This window comes from Oncorhynchus keta, unplaced genomic scaffold (genome assembly GCF_023373465.1).
Source record: "Oncorhynchus keta strain PuntledgeMale-10-30-2019 unplaced genomic scaffold, Oket_V2 Un_scaffold_17573_pilon_pilon, whole genome shotgun sequence".
NCBI classification, from domain to species: domain Eukaryota; kingdom Metazoa; phylum Chordata; class Actinopteri; order Salmoniformes; family Salmonidae; genus Oncorhynchus; species Oncorhynchus keta.
Window position 1 is genome coordinate 320,851 of NW_026290825.1, and position 14,703 is coordinate 335,553.

Below are 14,703 nucleotides of genomic sequence, written 5' to 3' on the forward strand. Positions count from 1 at the left end.
AAGAGATACATGCATTGTAATATTGTATTATGGTTACACAACACAAGTAATGTTGTGTAACCATTCTAGCAACTTTTCACTCTACTCATACTCATATATTTGTGGTCCCGAGTGGCGCAGCAGTCTTAATGCACTGCATCTCAGTGCAAGAGGCGTCACTACAGTCCCTGGTTCGATTCGAGGCTGTATCACATCCCATAGGGCTGCGCACAATTGACCCAGCGTCGTCCGGGGTAGGCCATCATTGTAAATAAGAATTTGTTCTTAACTGACTTGCCTAGTTAAATAAAAGTTAAATAAATACAAATACAATTAGATCAATGGAGACACAAAATATTGAAAAGGCCAAACAACTATTCTATTCTATTTTTTTTCTCAAAATGGATGCCTAGGTGAAATGACATTATGAAATCAAATTTCAAATCAAATGTATTTATAAAGCCCTTCTTACATCAGCTGATATCTTAAAGTACTGTACAGAAACCCAGCCTAAACCCCCAAACAGCAAGCAATGCAGGTGTAGAAGTACGGTGGCTAAAAACTCCAGAGAAAGGCCAAAACCTAGGAAGAAACCTAGAGAGGAACCAGGCTATGAGGGGTGGCCAGTCCTCTTCTGGCTGTGCCGGGTGGAGATTATAACAGAACATGGCCAAGATGTTAAAATGTTCATAAATGACCAGCATGGTCAAATAATAATATCTCACGACATACATCGAAATTGCTATTATGGTAACTCACCTGGATTTCAGGTTATTTCCAGACTATAGTCCTCCCTAATAAACTGTTTAACCTGTGCGGCTTTCTTTAGCCTAACAACAGAAATCTACCATTTTTGATTGGCTTTTAAAAACAGAGAGGAGGCGGTCCTGGAGAGCATTTATATGACTGTCTATTTCTATTACTTTCAGTTAGGTTATTTCCACAGCCAGGTACAGGCAGACGGATCTTTCCATTCTCTATTTTATTTGAGGACGAATAATTCCGAATTACACCAAATATGAAGTCTATTCTGTCAATCGTTGTACTTGGCCTCATTTACAGCGCTGTGGAGGCCAAAGAATGTAAGTATCTTGTTTTATAAAATCAACGCAACGTTTGGAAATGCACGTCTTTATCGAGTTCTTACCATCAGTTTGTTTGTACGCTGTTTATATTTTAGTTTTACGTTTTTTTACTAGGATATTTAAATACCAAACGTATAACTTTTCTGTAGCTTTTTTTTGGTTTGTTTATTAAATACTGTTTCTTGTAAACCCTGCATTGTCATGTCATGTGGGAGGAAGGACACCACAACTTCGAGCCCTAGCTAAATAATTTGCATGAACCTTTTGCCATTTTTGCAATTTTTCCTCAACTATTCGCTGGCATACCTGTACATTTTTGTGAGAAGTGTGATGTTACATAATGTAAAGTTCATGTAATGTAAACCAAATGTAACGTTTTTAACCTGATCAAAAATATAACGTTAAGTGATTGTTTCAGTGGATAGGTTATATTATAGCCTACCTGGTATAGGGCGACATTGACATGACGCCACATGTTGTTATGACTGGTAATCCCCTCCAGATTTTACTTTCACTTTTAATGAAATGGCTGCTGTCTTTAGCGGACAGTTTTGCCTCGAGCCATAATACATGTCTGATAACTCACAGACCTTTGTCCCTAAGTGTACTTTACTTTTAAATAACTTTGTTAAAATATATAGCCTATGTAACGGATGTGAGGCCGCGGCTTTTGTGGAGCGATGGGTAACGATGCTTCGTGGTTGACTGTTGTTGATGTGTGCAGAGGGTCCCTGGTTCGCGCCCGGGTATGGGCGAGGGGACGGTCTGAAGTTATACTGTTACACCTACCTGTGTGAAATGTAAAGGAATATATTTATGTATTCCGATACCTACAAATGGAATAATAAAACTTTTAAAACGAATGAAAACCTATGAATCTCCCTATGGCGTTTCTTTTCGCATTTCTACCAGCTCACCCCAAGGTGCAGGTGTACAGCCGTAACCCTGGCAACTTTGGCGATAAGAACACCCTGATCTGTCACGTGAGTGGCTTCCACCCCCCTGACATCAGCATCCAGCTCCTGAAGAACGGCGTGGAGATCCCCGACGCCAAGCAGACAGACCTGGCCTTCGAACAGGGATGGCAGTTCCACCTCACCAAGAGTGTTGGATTCACACCAGCCAGCGGAGAGGAGTACACCTGTAGAGTCCGTCACCTGAAGAATCTGAAGACCTACACCTGGGGTGAGTTACTAGTGTAGTTAGAGGAGTACACCTGGGGTGAGTTACTAGTGTAGTTAGAGGAGTACACCTGGGGTGAGTTACTAGTGTAGACCTACACCCAGGTGAAGACCTACACCTGGGGTGAGTTACTAGTGTAGTTAGAGGAGTACACCTGGGGTGAGTTACTAGTGTAGTTAGAGGAGTACACCTGGGGTGAGTTACTAGTGTAGTAGTATAGTTAGAGGAGTACACCTGGGGTGAGTTACTAGTGTAGTTACAAGTGTAGAGGAGTACACCTGGGGTGAGAGTAGTTAGAGGAGTACACCTGCAGAATCCGCCACCTGAAGTATATGAAGACCTACACCTGGGGTGAGTTACTAGTGTAGTTAGAGGAGTACACCTGGGGTGAGTTACTAGTGTAGTTAGAGGAGTACACCTGGGGTGAGTTACTAGTGTAGTCAGAGGACTACACCTGGGGTGAGTTACTAGTGTAGTTAGAGGAGTACACCTGGGTTGAGTTACTAGTGTAGTTAGAGGAGTACACCTGGGGTGAGTTACTAGTGTAGTACACCTGGGGTGAGTTACTAGTATAGTTAGAGGAGTACACCTGAGTTACTAGTGTAGTTAAGGAGTACACCTGTGGTACACCTGTGAGTTACTAGTGTAAGGAGTACACCTGGGGTGAGTTACTAGTGTAGTTAGAGGAGTACACCTGGGGTGAGTTACTAGTGTAGTTAGAGGAGTACACCTGGGGTGAGTTACTAGTGTAGTTAGAGGAGTACACCTGGGGTGAGTTACTAGTGTAGTTAGAGGAGTACACCTGGGGTGAGTTACTAGTGTAGTGTAGTTAGAGGAGTACACCTGGGGTGAGTTACTAGTGTAGTTAGTAGTTAGAGGAGTACACCTGGGGTGAGTTACTAGTGTAGTTAGAGGAGTACACCTGGGGTGAGTTACTAGTGTAGTTAGTAGTTAGATGAGTACACCTGGGGTGAGTTACTAATGTAGTTAGTAGTTAGAGGAGTACACCTGGCTGGCCTATCCTCTCACATCTCTACAAGTGTCTAGGGAGGAAGTACATGGCTTTTTTTCTGGACAGGGCCCTGGAGAGCTAGGTTCATTATGTGGTCATTGATTTAGATACCAGTTGATGAGCCATTAGTTACAGTAAGAGACTGATTTAATGTAGACATGTAGTTTGTGGAAGTCTGTAAAACAATAACAATGCTGTCTCTGTTGTTGTTGTGTTCTCCAGAGGCAGATATGTAAGGATCTGGAGCAGGACATAATGGTAGGTATTCAGATTCATTTATTTAGATTTATTTGTTGAACCTGTATCTAATTACATGAACTGTAGCTAACTAGATTAAATCAGAAATAAAACTCGTATCTTTACCCTTCTTTCTTAACAGGCGGACCTTCCATCTGTGGTTGTCCAATCCGTGCCAGCCTTGAACTAGAGCTGAGATGACAAACTTGGGTTTTTGTTTTCGTTTTCTGGTAACACTTTGTGCGACGGTGCCAGTTTCAAGGGTTTTGAATTGACAATCATTACTAAAACACTTACACACAAAATTGTTAAGATTTTTTTTTTTTTGGGGGGGCAAGATATTTTTAATTGACAAATGGCACAGCTTCTGATGAACATTCTCAATCAAAGTCACTTCTTTCAAAAAAATAAAGGCTTTTATCAGGTATTTTATTTTTAGATTTAAAAAACAAAAACTTTAATTTCCTTGAAATTGGTACCATTAGATTTGAACACTTTTTCTCATAATAGAAATAAATAAACAAACTCCATAACTTGCACTATTTGACTGTGGTTTTAGCTATAAGCAACAGTGTGTAATGTAAAGAATGATATTTGATCCGCATTTTATTTTTTAAAGCCCAAATTATTTCAGAGGAAGCCCATGTGATATGCATTTGTGTGACCTGTAAATGTCAACAACGTTCATTTTGGTTTGAAGTCATTTATCAATATAACATCTCATCTTCTGTCTATCCTTCAACATTCATGACCAATTATCAACAGTAAAACAAAATGGGGTCTTTTTACAGGCACATTTTGCCAAGTAGAGAACTGTATTTTCATTACTTTAAAAAATAAAAAGATATGTTCTGTCTTTCAGTGTATTATACAACACTTTTCTGTTCAGTTTGATTAAATAAATAAATTATAAACTATTGACATTGGACAACTATTTGACTAAATATTTTTTAAGTTAAAGAAATACAAAATCATTGTGACCAAAAAATTGCACTTTTTATGATATTTCTTGATTAAATGTCTTATAACTGTAAGAACTTGTTGTGATCGACTCAGTCATGTTCAAAAGTCCGTTTTGATAAGTTATATTAATCATTCAATCGGTAATGTGCTTGTAATAAGCTACTCACATTGCCACGGCAGGTAGGCAATGTGTGCAGAGCTGTAGTCTACAGCATTATAATGGGTGATGATACCATGTTGACATTTCAGATCATGCTGTAACAGTTTTCTTCTGGTGAAGGAGAGGAGGACCAAAATGCAGTGTGGTTATAATTCATGGTTCTTTAATAATGAAACCATACATGAAACTACAAAAACCGTGAAAACCCAAAACAGTCCCGTGTGGGACAAACACTGACACAGGAGACAACCACCCACAAAACCCAACACAAACCAGGCTACCTAAATATGGTTCCCAATCAGAGACAATGACTAACACCTGCCTCTGATTGAGAACCATATCAGGCCAAACATAGAAATAGACAAACTAGACATATAACAGAATGCCCACTCAGATCACACCCATACCAAACAAAACATAGAAACATACAAAGCAAACTATGGTCAGGGTGTGACACCTACACTATACTTTATTACCATACTTTGTCTCAATGCAATGCATGTCCAGCATTGTAACTGGTAAAGGGAAGATTGCGTCAACTTTGTAACAGACTGCCATGGCTAGAAGGGATACAGCTTTTGTCAACTTTGTAACAGACTGCCATGGCTAGAAGGGATACAGCTTTTGTCAAATTCATGTTTTTTTTTCTTTCGCGTTTCAGCAAACCCTTTTCCAAACCTTATCCAAATTCTCATAACCTGCTATGAAAAGTAAATTCTCACGTTCATTTCACAAAAGCTGATTCTCTTCTAACCCTGTAACCTTTTGGGTCTAAATTTAAGGTTAGGCACAAAGTTAATAGCAACTGTGGTTACGGTTGGGTTTAAAATCAAAGAAATGGGTGGGGTTTAGCCATAATTATGACGTTGTGGCTGTATTAACTAGCGACGACCCTGGATCAACCTAGAGAAACATCGAGAGGTGAAGCCTGCATAGCAACTGTGATGTACGATTTTCAATTGGCGCATTAATCGAAGTGGGTGCGGCTTCACTACATATCACAAAGAATATATATTTTGCTTGCTTCAGACACCGGCTGGAAAGTCTGTTTTGTTTGTCGCAGTTTTATATTTTTTTCAGCCTTGGAAAGAAATCATGAAAACTTGTTTTGTCCGTGATCGCTTTCTGCGTCTTCCTGGGGTTCATAAACGCAAAATGTAAGAGGTTAAGAGTTATCACTTTGTCATAATTATTGAAGGGATTGTCTTTGTCACCCATGACCTTCGTGAAAACAGTTAGATATTTCCTTAACATTGTTTTAAGGAAACAATAAACAAAGTATTAGGCAGCTATTATTACTTGATACAATATTGAATGTGATGTTTACTATTAGTGCCCATATACGCATGTAAGTAGCTCACTGAGCTCGAGCTGTTTTGCAAGGAGGAATGGGAAAAATTTCAGTCTCTCGATGTGCAAAACTGATAGAGACATACCCCAAGCGACTTACAGCTGTAATCGCAGCAAAAGGTGGCGCTACAAAGTATTAATTTAAGGGGGCTGAATAATTTTGCACACCCAATTTTTCAGTTTTTGATTTGTTAAAACAGTTTGAAATATCCAATAAATGTCGTTCCACTTCATGATTGTGTCCCACTTGTTGTTGATTCTTCACAAAAAAATACAGTTTTATATCTTTATGTTTGAAGCCTGAAATGTGGCAAAAGGTCGCAAAGTTCAAGGGGGCCGAATACTTTCGCAAGGCACTGTATATGCATTGAATAACATTCTTAAATAGCAAAAAAAAAGTCTAAAAATAAATCGTAAGGTTTTTGAAGTGTTTGTTTTATACCTATATATCATTTAACCCCTTATTTTTGTAGGCACAAAACTACCTCCATACTTCCATTCGTTTGTATGTGTTGAAGAGTCATGACACCTATGGGGGGGGGAGGGGTAATAGGTGCAAAACGTGTTTGTGAGAGTCTCCCCTTTCCATAGAGGGGTCATAATAGTTTACAGAGGTAAATACAGTCTCAAGTTGGATATTCAACAGATATTCGCGCTTTCAAACCTCAATAACTTTCAAACCACTTGAGCCACAGACTCCAAATAAGTGTCATGATGTTGGAGAAAATTGCAGCACAACATTGCACAGTTCTTATTTTCACGATTTTGACATGAATTCGCTTTCCAAAGCTAATAAACATGTGGAAATGTGAGCAAAATGTTGTAGTCCTAGTTAGTTAGGGAGCGTAAACAAAGTACAAACTTTTTTTTACATTTGAATTTCAATATCTCCTTGGTCATGTGACCTAATGATTTCAAACAAGGTTCAGAATGTCCACCGACTACTCTTCTATATCGAACACCCTTTAGTTTGTCCATTTTCATGGCACATGATTTTACATGAATTTTTCAAACTTTCAAATGTCAATAGCTCCTTGGTCATGTGACCCAACTGATTTCAAGCAAGGTGCAGAATGTCCACTGACTACCCTTCTATATTGCACACTCTTGTTTGTGTACTCTATAATCACACAGTGCAACGTACATTTTTCATAGTTTTAAATTGCAATAACTCCTTGGTCCCTAAGAAGCATGCAGTAGATATACACCCATATTGCATAACCTCTGGTCATGTCTCTTCTATATTGTTGTACATTATTATTATTTTGACAATTAGGGGGTTCAGTCCAGTGTTGGGTTTACCCTTTTCTTTATTATTTATCTATAGTAATTGGTTGTTTTTAAGTACTTATATTCTATAGTAATTGGTTGTTTTTAAGTACTTATATTCTATAGTAATTGGTTGTTTTTAAGTACTTATATTCTATAGTAATTGGTTGTTTTTAAGTACTTATATTCTATAGTAATTGGTTGTTTTTAAGTACTTATATTCTATAGTAATTGGTTGTTTTTAAGTACTTATATTCTATAGTAATTGGTTGTTTTTAAGTACTTATATTCTATAGTAATTGGTTGTTTTTAAGTACTTATATTCTATAGTAATTGGTTGTTTTTAAGTACTTATATTCTATAGTAATTGGTTGTTTTTAAGTACTTATATTCTATAGTAATTGGTTGTTTTTAAGTACTTATATTCTATAGTAATTGGTTGTTTTTAAGTACTTATATTCTATAGTAATTGGTTGTTTTTAAGTACTTATATTCTATAGTAATTGGTGGTTTTTAAGTACTTTTATTCTATAGTAATTGGTTGTTTTTAAGTACTTATTTTCTATAGTAATTGGTTGTTTTTAAGTACTTATATTCTATAGTAATTTGTAGTTTTTAAGTACTTATTTTCCCTCTTTTTTATTTTTCCACAGTATTTAACAACAGTACACGATAGGAGAGAGACAGATAATATCTCCTTTCATCGTTAATATCAACCATAAAGGAAAAGGGCAAAGTACAAGAGGCATGTTATTAATTGTCCAAAGCAGGGATGGAGAGTGAGCTAGTGAGGTAGACTGGTCAATATATATACTGGACAGGGATGGAGAGTGAGCTGGTGAGGTAGACTGGACAGGGATGGAGAGTGAGCTGGTGAGGTAGACTGGACAGGGATGGAGAGTGAGCTAGTGAGGTAGACTGGTCAATATATATACTGGACAGGGATGGAGAGTGAGCTGGTGAGGTAGACTGGTCAATATATATACTGGACAGGGATGGAGAGTGAGCTGGTGAGGTAGACTGGTCAATATATATACTGGACAGGGATGGAGAGATGAGCTGGTGAGGTAGACTGGACAGGGATGGAGAGTGAGCTGGTGAGGTAGACTGGACAGGGATGGAGAGTGAGCTGGTGAGGTAGACTGGACAGGGATGGAGAGTGAGCTGGTGAGGTAGACTGGACAGGGATGGAGAGTGAGCTGGTGAGGGATAGACTAGGACAATATATATACTGGACAGGGATGGAGAGTGAGCTGGTGAGGTAGACTGGACAGGGATGGAGAGGGAGATGGTGAGGTAGACTGGACAGGGATGGAGAGTGAGCTGGTAGACTGAACAGGGATGGAGAGGGAGACAGGGATGGAGAGGAGATGGTGAGGTAGACTGGACAATGAGCTGGTGAGGTAGACTGGACAGGGATGGAGAGTGAGCTGGTGAGGTAGACTGGACAGGGATGGAGAGGGAGATGGTGAGGTAGACTGGACAGGGATGGAGAGTGAGCTGGTGAGGTAGACTGGACAGGGATGGAGAGGAGAGATGGTGAGGTAGACTGGACAGGGATGGAGAGTGAGCTGGTGAGGTAGACTGGACAGGGATGGAGAGTGAGCTGGTGAGGTAGACTGGACAGGGATGGAGAGTGAGCTGGTGAGGTAGACTGGACAGGGATGGAGAGTGAGCTGGTGAGGTAGACTGGACAGGGATGGAGAGTGAGCTGGTGAGGTAGACTGGACAGGGATGGAGAGGAGCTGGTGAGGTAGACTGGACAGGGATGGAGAGTGAGCTGGTGAGGTAGACTGGACAGGGATGGAGGAGCTGGTGAGGTAGACTGGACAGGGATGGAGAGGGAGATGGTGAGGTAGACTGGACAGGGATGGAGAGTGAGCTGGTGAGGTAGACTGGACAGGGATGGAGAGTGAGCTGGTGAGGTAGACTGGACAGGGATGGAGAGGAGCTGGTGAGGTAGACTGGACAGGGATGGAGAGGAGATGGTGAGGTAGACTGGACAGGGATGGAGAGTGAGCTGGTGAGGTAGACTGGACAGGGATGGAGAGGGAGATGGTGAGGTAGACTGGACAGGGATGGAGAGTGAGATGGTGAGGTAGACTGGACAGGGATGGAGAGTGAGCTGGTGAGGTAGACTGGACAGGGATGGAGCTGGTGAGTAGACTGGACAGGGATGGAGAGGGAGATGGTGAGGTAGACTGGACAGGGATGGAGAGTGAGCTGGTGAGGTAGACTGGACAGGGATGGAGAGTGAGATGGTGAGGTAGACTGGACAGGGATGGAGAGGAGATGGTGAGGTAGACTGGACAGGGATGGAGAGTGAGCTGGTGAGGTAGACTGGACAGGGATGGAGAGTGAGCTGGTGAGGTAGACTGGACAGGGATGGAGAGGGAGATGGTGAGGTAGACTGGACAGGGATGGAGAGTGAGCTGGTGAGGTAGACTGGACAGGGGTGAGCTGGTGAGGTAGACTGGACAGGGATGGAGAGTGAGCTGGTGAGGTAGACTGGACAGGGATGGAGAGTGAGATGGTGAGGTAGACTGGACAGGGATGGAGAGTGAGCTGGTGAGGTAGACTGGACAGGGATGGAGAGTGAGATGGTGAGGTAGACTGGACAGGGATGGAGAGTGAGCTGGTGAGGTAGACTGGACAGGGATGGAGAGTGAGATGGTGAGGTAGACTGGACAGGGATGGAGAGTGAGCTGGTGAGGTAGACTGGACAGGGAGATGAGGTAGACTGGACAGGGATGGAGAGTGAGCTGGTGAGGTAGACTGGACAGGGATGGAGAGGGAGATGGTGAGGTAGACTGGACAGGGATGGAGAGTGAGCTGGTGAGGTAGACTGGACAGGGATGGAGAGGGAGATGGTGAGGTAGACTGGACAGGGATGGAGAGTGACTGGTGAGGTAGACTGGACAGGGATGGAGAGTGAACTGGTGAGGTAGACTGGTCAATATATATACTGGACAGGGATGGAGAGTGAGATGGTGAGGTAGACTGGACAGGGATGGAGAGTGAACTGGTGAGGTAGACTGGTCAATATATATACTGGACAGGGATGGAGAGTGAGCTGGTGAGGTAGACTGGTCAATATATATACTGGACAGGGATGGAGAGTGAGATGGTGAGGTAGACTGGACAGGGATGGAGAGTGAGATGGTGAGGTAGACTGGACAGGGATGGAGAGTGAGCTGGTGAGGTAGACTGGTCAATATATATACTGGACAGGGATGGAGAGTGAGCTGGTGAAGTAGACTGGTCCATATATATACTGGACAGGGATGGAGAGTGAGATGGTGAGGTAGACTGGACAGGGATGGAGAGTGAGCTGGTGAGGTAGACTGGACAGGGATGGAGAGTGAGCTGGTGAGGTAGACTGGACAGGGATGGAGAGTGAGCTAGTGAGGTAGACTGGTCAATATATATACTGGACAGGGATGGAGAGTGAGCTGGTGAGGTAGACTGGTCAATATATATACTGGACAGGGATGGAGAGTGAGCTGGTGAGGTAGACTGGTCAATATATATACTGGACAGGGATGGAGAGTGAGCTGGTGAGGTAGACTGGACAGGGATGGAGAGTGAGCTGGTGAGGTAGACTGGACAGGGATAGAGAGTGAGCTGGTGAGGTAGACTGGACAGGGATGGAGAGTGAGCTGGTGAGGTAGACTGGACAATATATATACTGGACAGGGATGGAGAGTGAGCTGGTGAGGTAGACTGGACAGGGATGGAGAGGGAGATGGTGAGGTAGACTGGACAGGGATGGAGAGTGAGCTGGTGAGGTAGACTGGACAGGGATGGAGAGTGAGCTGGTGAGGTAGACTGGACAATATATATACTGGACAGGGATGGAGAGTGAGCTGGTGAGGTAGACTGGACAGGGATGGAGAGGGAGATGGTGAGGTAGACTGGACAGGGATGGAGAGTGAGCTGGTGAGGTAGACTGAACAGGGATGGAGAGGGAGATGGTGAGGTAGACTGGACAGGGATGGAGAGGGAGATGGTGAGGTAGACTGGACAGGGATGGAGAGTGAGCTGGTGAGGTAGACTGGACAGGGATGGAGAGTGAGCTGGTGAGGTAGACTGGACAGGGATGGAGAGGGAGATGGTGAGGTAGACTGGACAGGGATGGAGAGTGAGCTGGTGAGGTAGACTGGACAGGGATGGAGAGGGAGATGGTGAGGTAGACTGGACAGGGATGGAGAGGGAGATGGTGAGGTAGACTGGACAGGGATGGAGAGTGAGCTGGTGAGGTAGACTGGACAGGGATGGAGAGTGAGCTGGTGAGGTAGACTGGACAGGGATGGAGAGGGAGATGGTGAGGTAGACTGGACAGGGATGGAGAGTGAGCTGGTGAGGTAGACTGGACAGGGATGGAGAGTGAGCTGGTGAGGTAGACTGGACAGGGATGGAGAGGGAGATGGTGAGGTAGACTGGACAGGGATGGAGAGTGAGATGGTGAGGTAGACTGGACAGGGATGGAGAGTGAGCTGGTGAGGTAGACTGGACAGGGATGGAGAGTGAGCTGGTGAGGTAGACTGGACAGGGATGGAGAGGGAGATGGTGAGGTAGACTGGACAGGGATGGAGAGTGAGATGGTGAGGTAGACTGGACAGGGATGGAGAGTGAGCTGGTGAGGTAGACTGGACAGGGATGGAGAGTGAGATGGTGAGGTAGACTGGACAGGGATGGAGAGTGAGCTGGTGAGGTAGACTGGACAGGGATGGAGAGTGAGCTGGTGAGGTAGACTGGACAGGGATGGAGAGGGAGATGGTGAGGTAGACTGGACAGGGATGGAGAGTGAGCTGGTGAGGTAGACTGGACAGGGATGGAGAGGGAGATGGTGAGGTAGACTGGACAGGGATGGAGAGTGAGCTGGTGAGGTAGACTGGACAGGGATGGAGAGGGAGATGGTGAGGTAGACTGGACAGGGATGGAGAGTGAACTGGTGAGGTAGACTGGACAGGGATGGAGAGTGAACTGGTGAGGTAGACTGGTCAATATATATACTGGACAGGGATGGAGAGTGAGATGGTGAGGTAGACTGGACAGGGATGGAGAGTGAACTGGTGAGGTAGACTGGTCAATATATATACTGGACAGGGATGGAGAGTGAGCTGGTGAGGTAGACTGGTCAATATATATACTGGACAGGGATGGAGAGTGAGATGGTGAGGTAGACTGGACAGGGATGGAGAGTGAGATGGTGAGGTAGACTGGACAGGGATGGAGAGTGAGCTGGTGAGGTAGACTGGTCAATATATATACTGGACAGGGATGGAGAGTGAGCTGGTGAAGTAGACTGGTCCATATATATACTGGACAGGGATGGAGAGTGAGATGGTGAGGTAGACTGGACAGGGATGGAGAGTGAGCTGGTGAGGTAGACTGGACAGGGATGGAGAGTGAGCTGGTGAGGTAGACTGGACAGGGATGGAGAGTGAGCTGGTGAGGTAGACTGGACAGGGATGGAGAGGGAGATGGTGAGGTAGACTGGACAGGGATGGAGAGTGAGCTGGTGAGGTAGACTGGACAGGGATGGAGAGTGAGCTGGTGAGGTAGACTGGACAGGGATGGAGAGTGAGCTGGTGAGGTAGACTGGACAGGGATGGAGAGTGAGCTGGTGAGGTAGACTGGTCAATATATATACTGGACAGGGATGGAGAGTGAGCTGGTGAGGTAGACTGGTCAATATATATACTGGACAGGGATGGAGAGTGAGCTGGTGAGGTAGACTGGTCAATATATATACTGGACAGGGATGGAGAGTGAGCTGGTGAGGTAGACTGGACAGGGATGGAGAGTGAGCTGGTGAGGTAGACTGGACAGGGATAGAGAGTGAGCTGGTGAGGTAGACTGGACAGGGATGGAGAGTGAGCTGGTGAGGTAGACTGGACAATATATATACTGGACAGGGATGGAGAGTGAGCTGGTGAGGTAGACTGGACAGGGATGGAGAGGGAGATGGTGAGGTAGACTGGACAGGGATGGAGAGTGAGCTGGTGAGGTAGACTGGACAGGGATGGAGAGTGAGCTGGTGAGGTAGACTGGACAATATATATACTGGACAGGGATGGAGAGTGAGCTGGTGAGGTAGACTGGACAGGGATGGAGAGGGAGATGGTGAGGTAGACTGGACAGGGATGGAGAGTGAGCTGGTGAGGTAGACTGAACAGGGATGGAGAGGGAGATGGTGAGGTAGACTGGACAGGGATGGAGAGGGAGATGGTGAGGTAGACTGGACAGGGATGGAGCTGGTGAGGTAGACTGGACAGGGATGGAGTGAGCTGGTGAGGTAGACTGGACAGGGATGGAGAGGGAGATGGTGAGGTAGACTGGACAGGGATGGAGAGTGAGCTGGTGAGGTAGACTGGACAGGGATGGAGAGGGAGATGGTGAGGTAGACTGGACAGGGATGGAGAGGGAGATGGTGAGGTAGACTGGACAGGGATGGAGAGTGAGCTGGAGGTAGACTGGACAGGGATGGAGAGTGAGCTGGTGAGGTAGACTGGACAGGGATGGAGAGGAGATGGTGAGGTAGACTGGACAGGGATGGAGAGTGAGCTGGTGAGGTAGACTGGACAGGGATGGAGAGTGAGCTGGTGAGGTAGACTGGACAGGGATGGACAGGGAGGGTGAGGTAGACTGGACAGGGAGTGAGATGGTGAGGTAGACTGGACAGGGATGGAGAGTGAGCTGGTGAGGTAGACTGGACAGGGATGGAGAGTGAGATGGTGAGGTAGACTGGACAGGGATGGAGAGGGAGATGGTGAGGTAGACTGGACAGGGATGGAGAGTGAGATGGTGAGGTAGACTGGACAGGGATGGAGAGTGAGCTGGTGAGGTAGACTGGACAGGGATGGAGAGTGAGATGGTGAGGTAGACTGGACAGGGATGGAGAGTGAGCTGGTGAGGTAGACTGGACAGGGATGGAGAGTGAGCTGGTGAGGTAGACTGGACAGGGATGGAGAGTGAGATGGTGAGGTAGACTGGACAGGGATGGAGAGTGAGCTGGTGAGGTAGACTGGACAGGGATGGAGAGGGAGATGGTGAGGTAGACTGGACAGGGATGGAGAGTGAGCTGGTGAGGTAGACTGGACAGGGATGGAGAGGAGATGGTGAGGTAGACTGGACAGGGATGAGAACTGGTGAGGTAGACTGGACAGGGATGGAGAGTGAGCTGGTGAGGTAGACTGGTCAATATATATACTGGACAGGGATGGAGAGTGAGATGGTGAGGTAGACTGGACAGGGATGGAGAGTGAACTGGTGAGGTAGACTGGTCAATATATATACTGGACAGGGATGGAGAGTGAGCTGGTGAGGTAGACTGGTCAATATATATACTGGACAGGGATGGAGAGTGAGATGGTGAGGTAGACTGGACAGGGATGGAGAGTGAGATGGTGAGGTAGACTGGACAGGGATGGAGAGTGAGCTGGTGAGGTAGACTGGTATAT

The 14,703-nt window shown here is 45.2% G+C and overlaps 1 protein-coding gene and 1 long non-coding RNA gene across 5 annotated transcripts; one reads left to right on the forward strand and one right to left on the reverse strand.

Moving 5' to 3' along the window:
- Window positions 1–654: 654 nt before the first annotated feature.
- Window positions 655–4,414, forward strand: LOC118381595 (beta-2-microglobulin-like). The gene is made up of 4 exons (XM_035768520.2): window positions 655–1,061; window positions 1,977–2,249; window positions 3,481–3,516; window positions 3,638–4,414. The coding sequence occupies exons 1-3, from the start codon at window positions 998–1,000 to the stop codon at window positions 3,492–3,494; spliced, it is 351 nt and encodes a 116-aa protein (XP_035624413.2). The 5' UTR covers window positions 655–997; the 3' UTR covers window positions 3,495–3,516; window positions 3,638–4,414.
- On the reverse strand, window positions 2,057–3,474 carry LOC127927718 (uncharacterized). 4 transcript variants are annotated; one of them, XR_008128739.1, is made up of 5 exons: window positions 3,212–3,474; window positions 3,090–3,132; window positions 2,905–3,048; window positions 2,554–2,664; window positions 2,057–2,316 (listed from the first exon to the last, which is right to left on the reverse strand). It is a non-coding gene; the product is annotated as an uncharacterized LOC127927718 (long non-coding RNA). The 4 variants fall into 4 exon arrangements; XR_008128740.1 differs by having other exon boundaries at window positions 3,090–3,168; XR_008128742.1 differs by having other exon boundaries at window positions 3,169–3,265.
- Window positions 4,415–14,703: the final 10,289 nt, after the last annotated feature.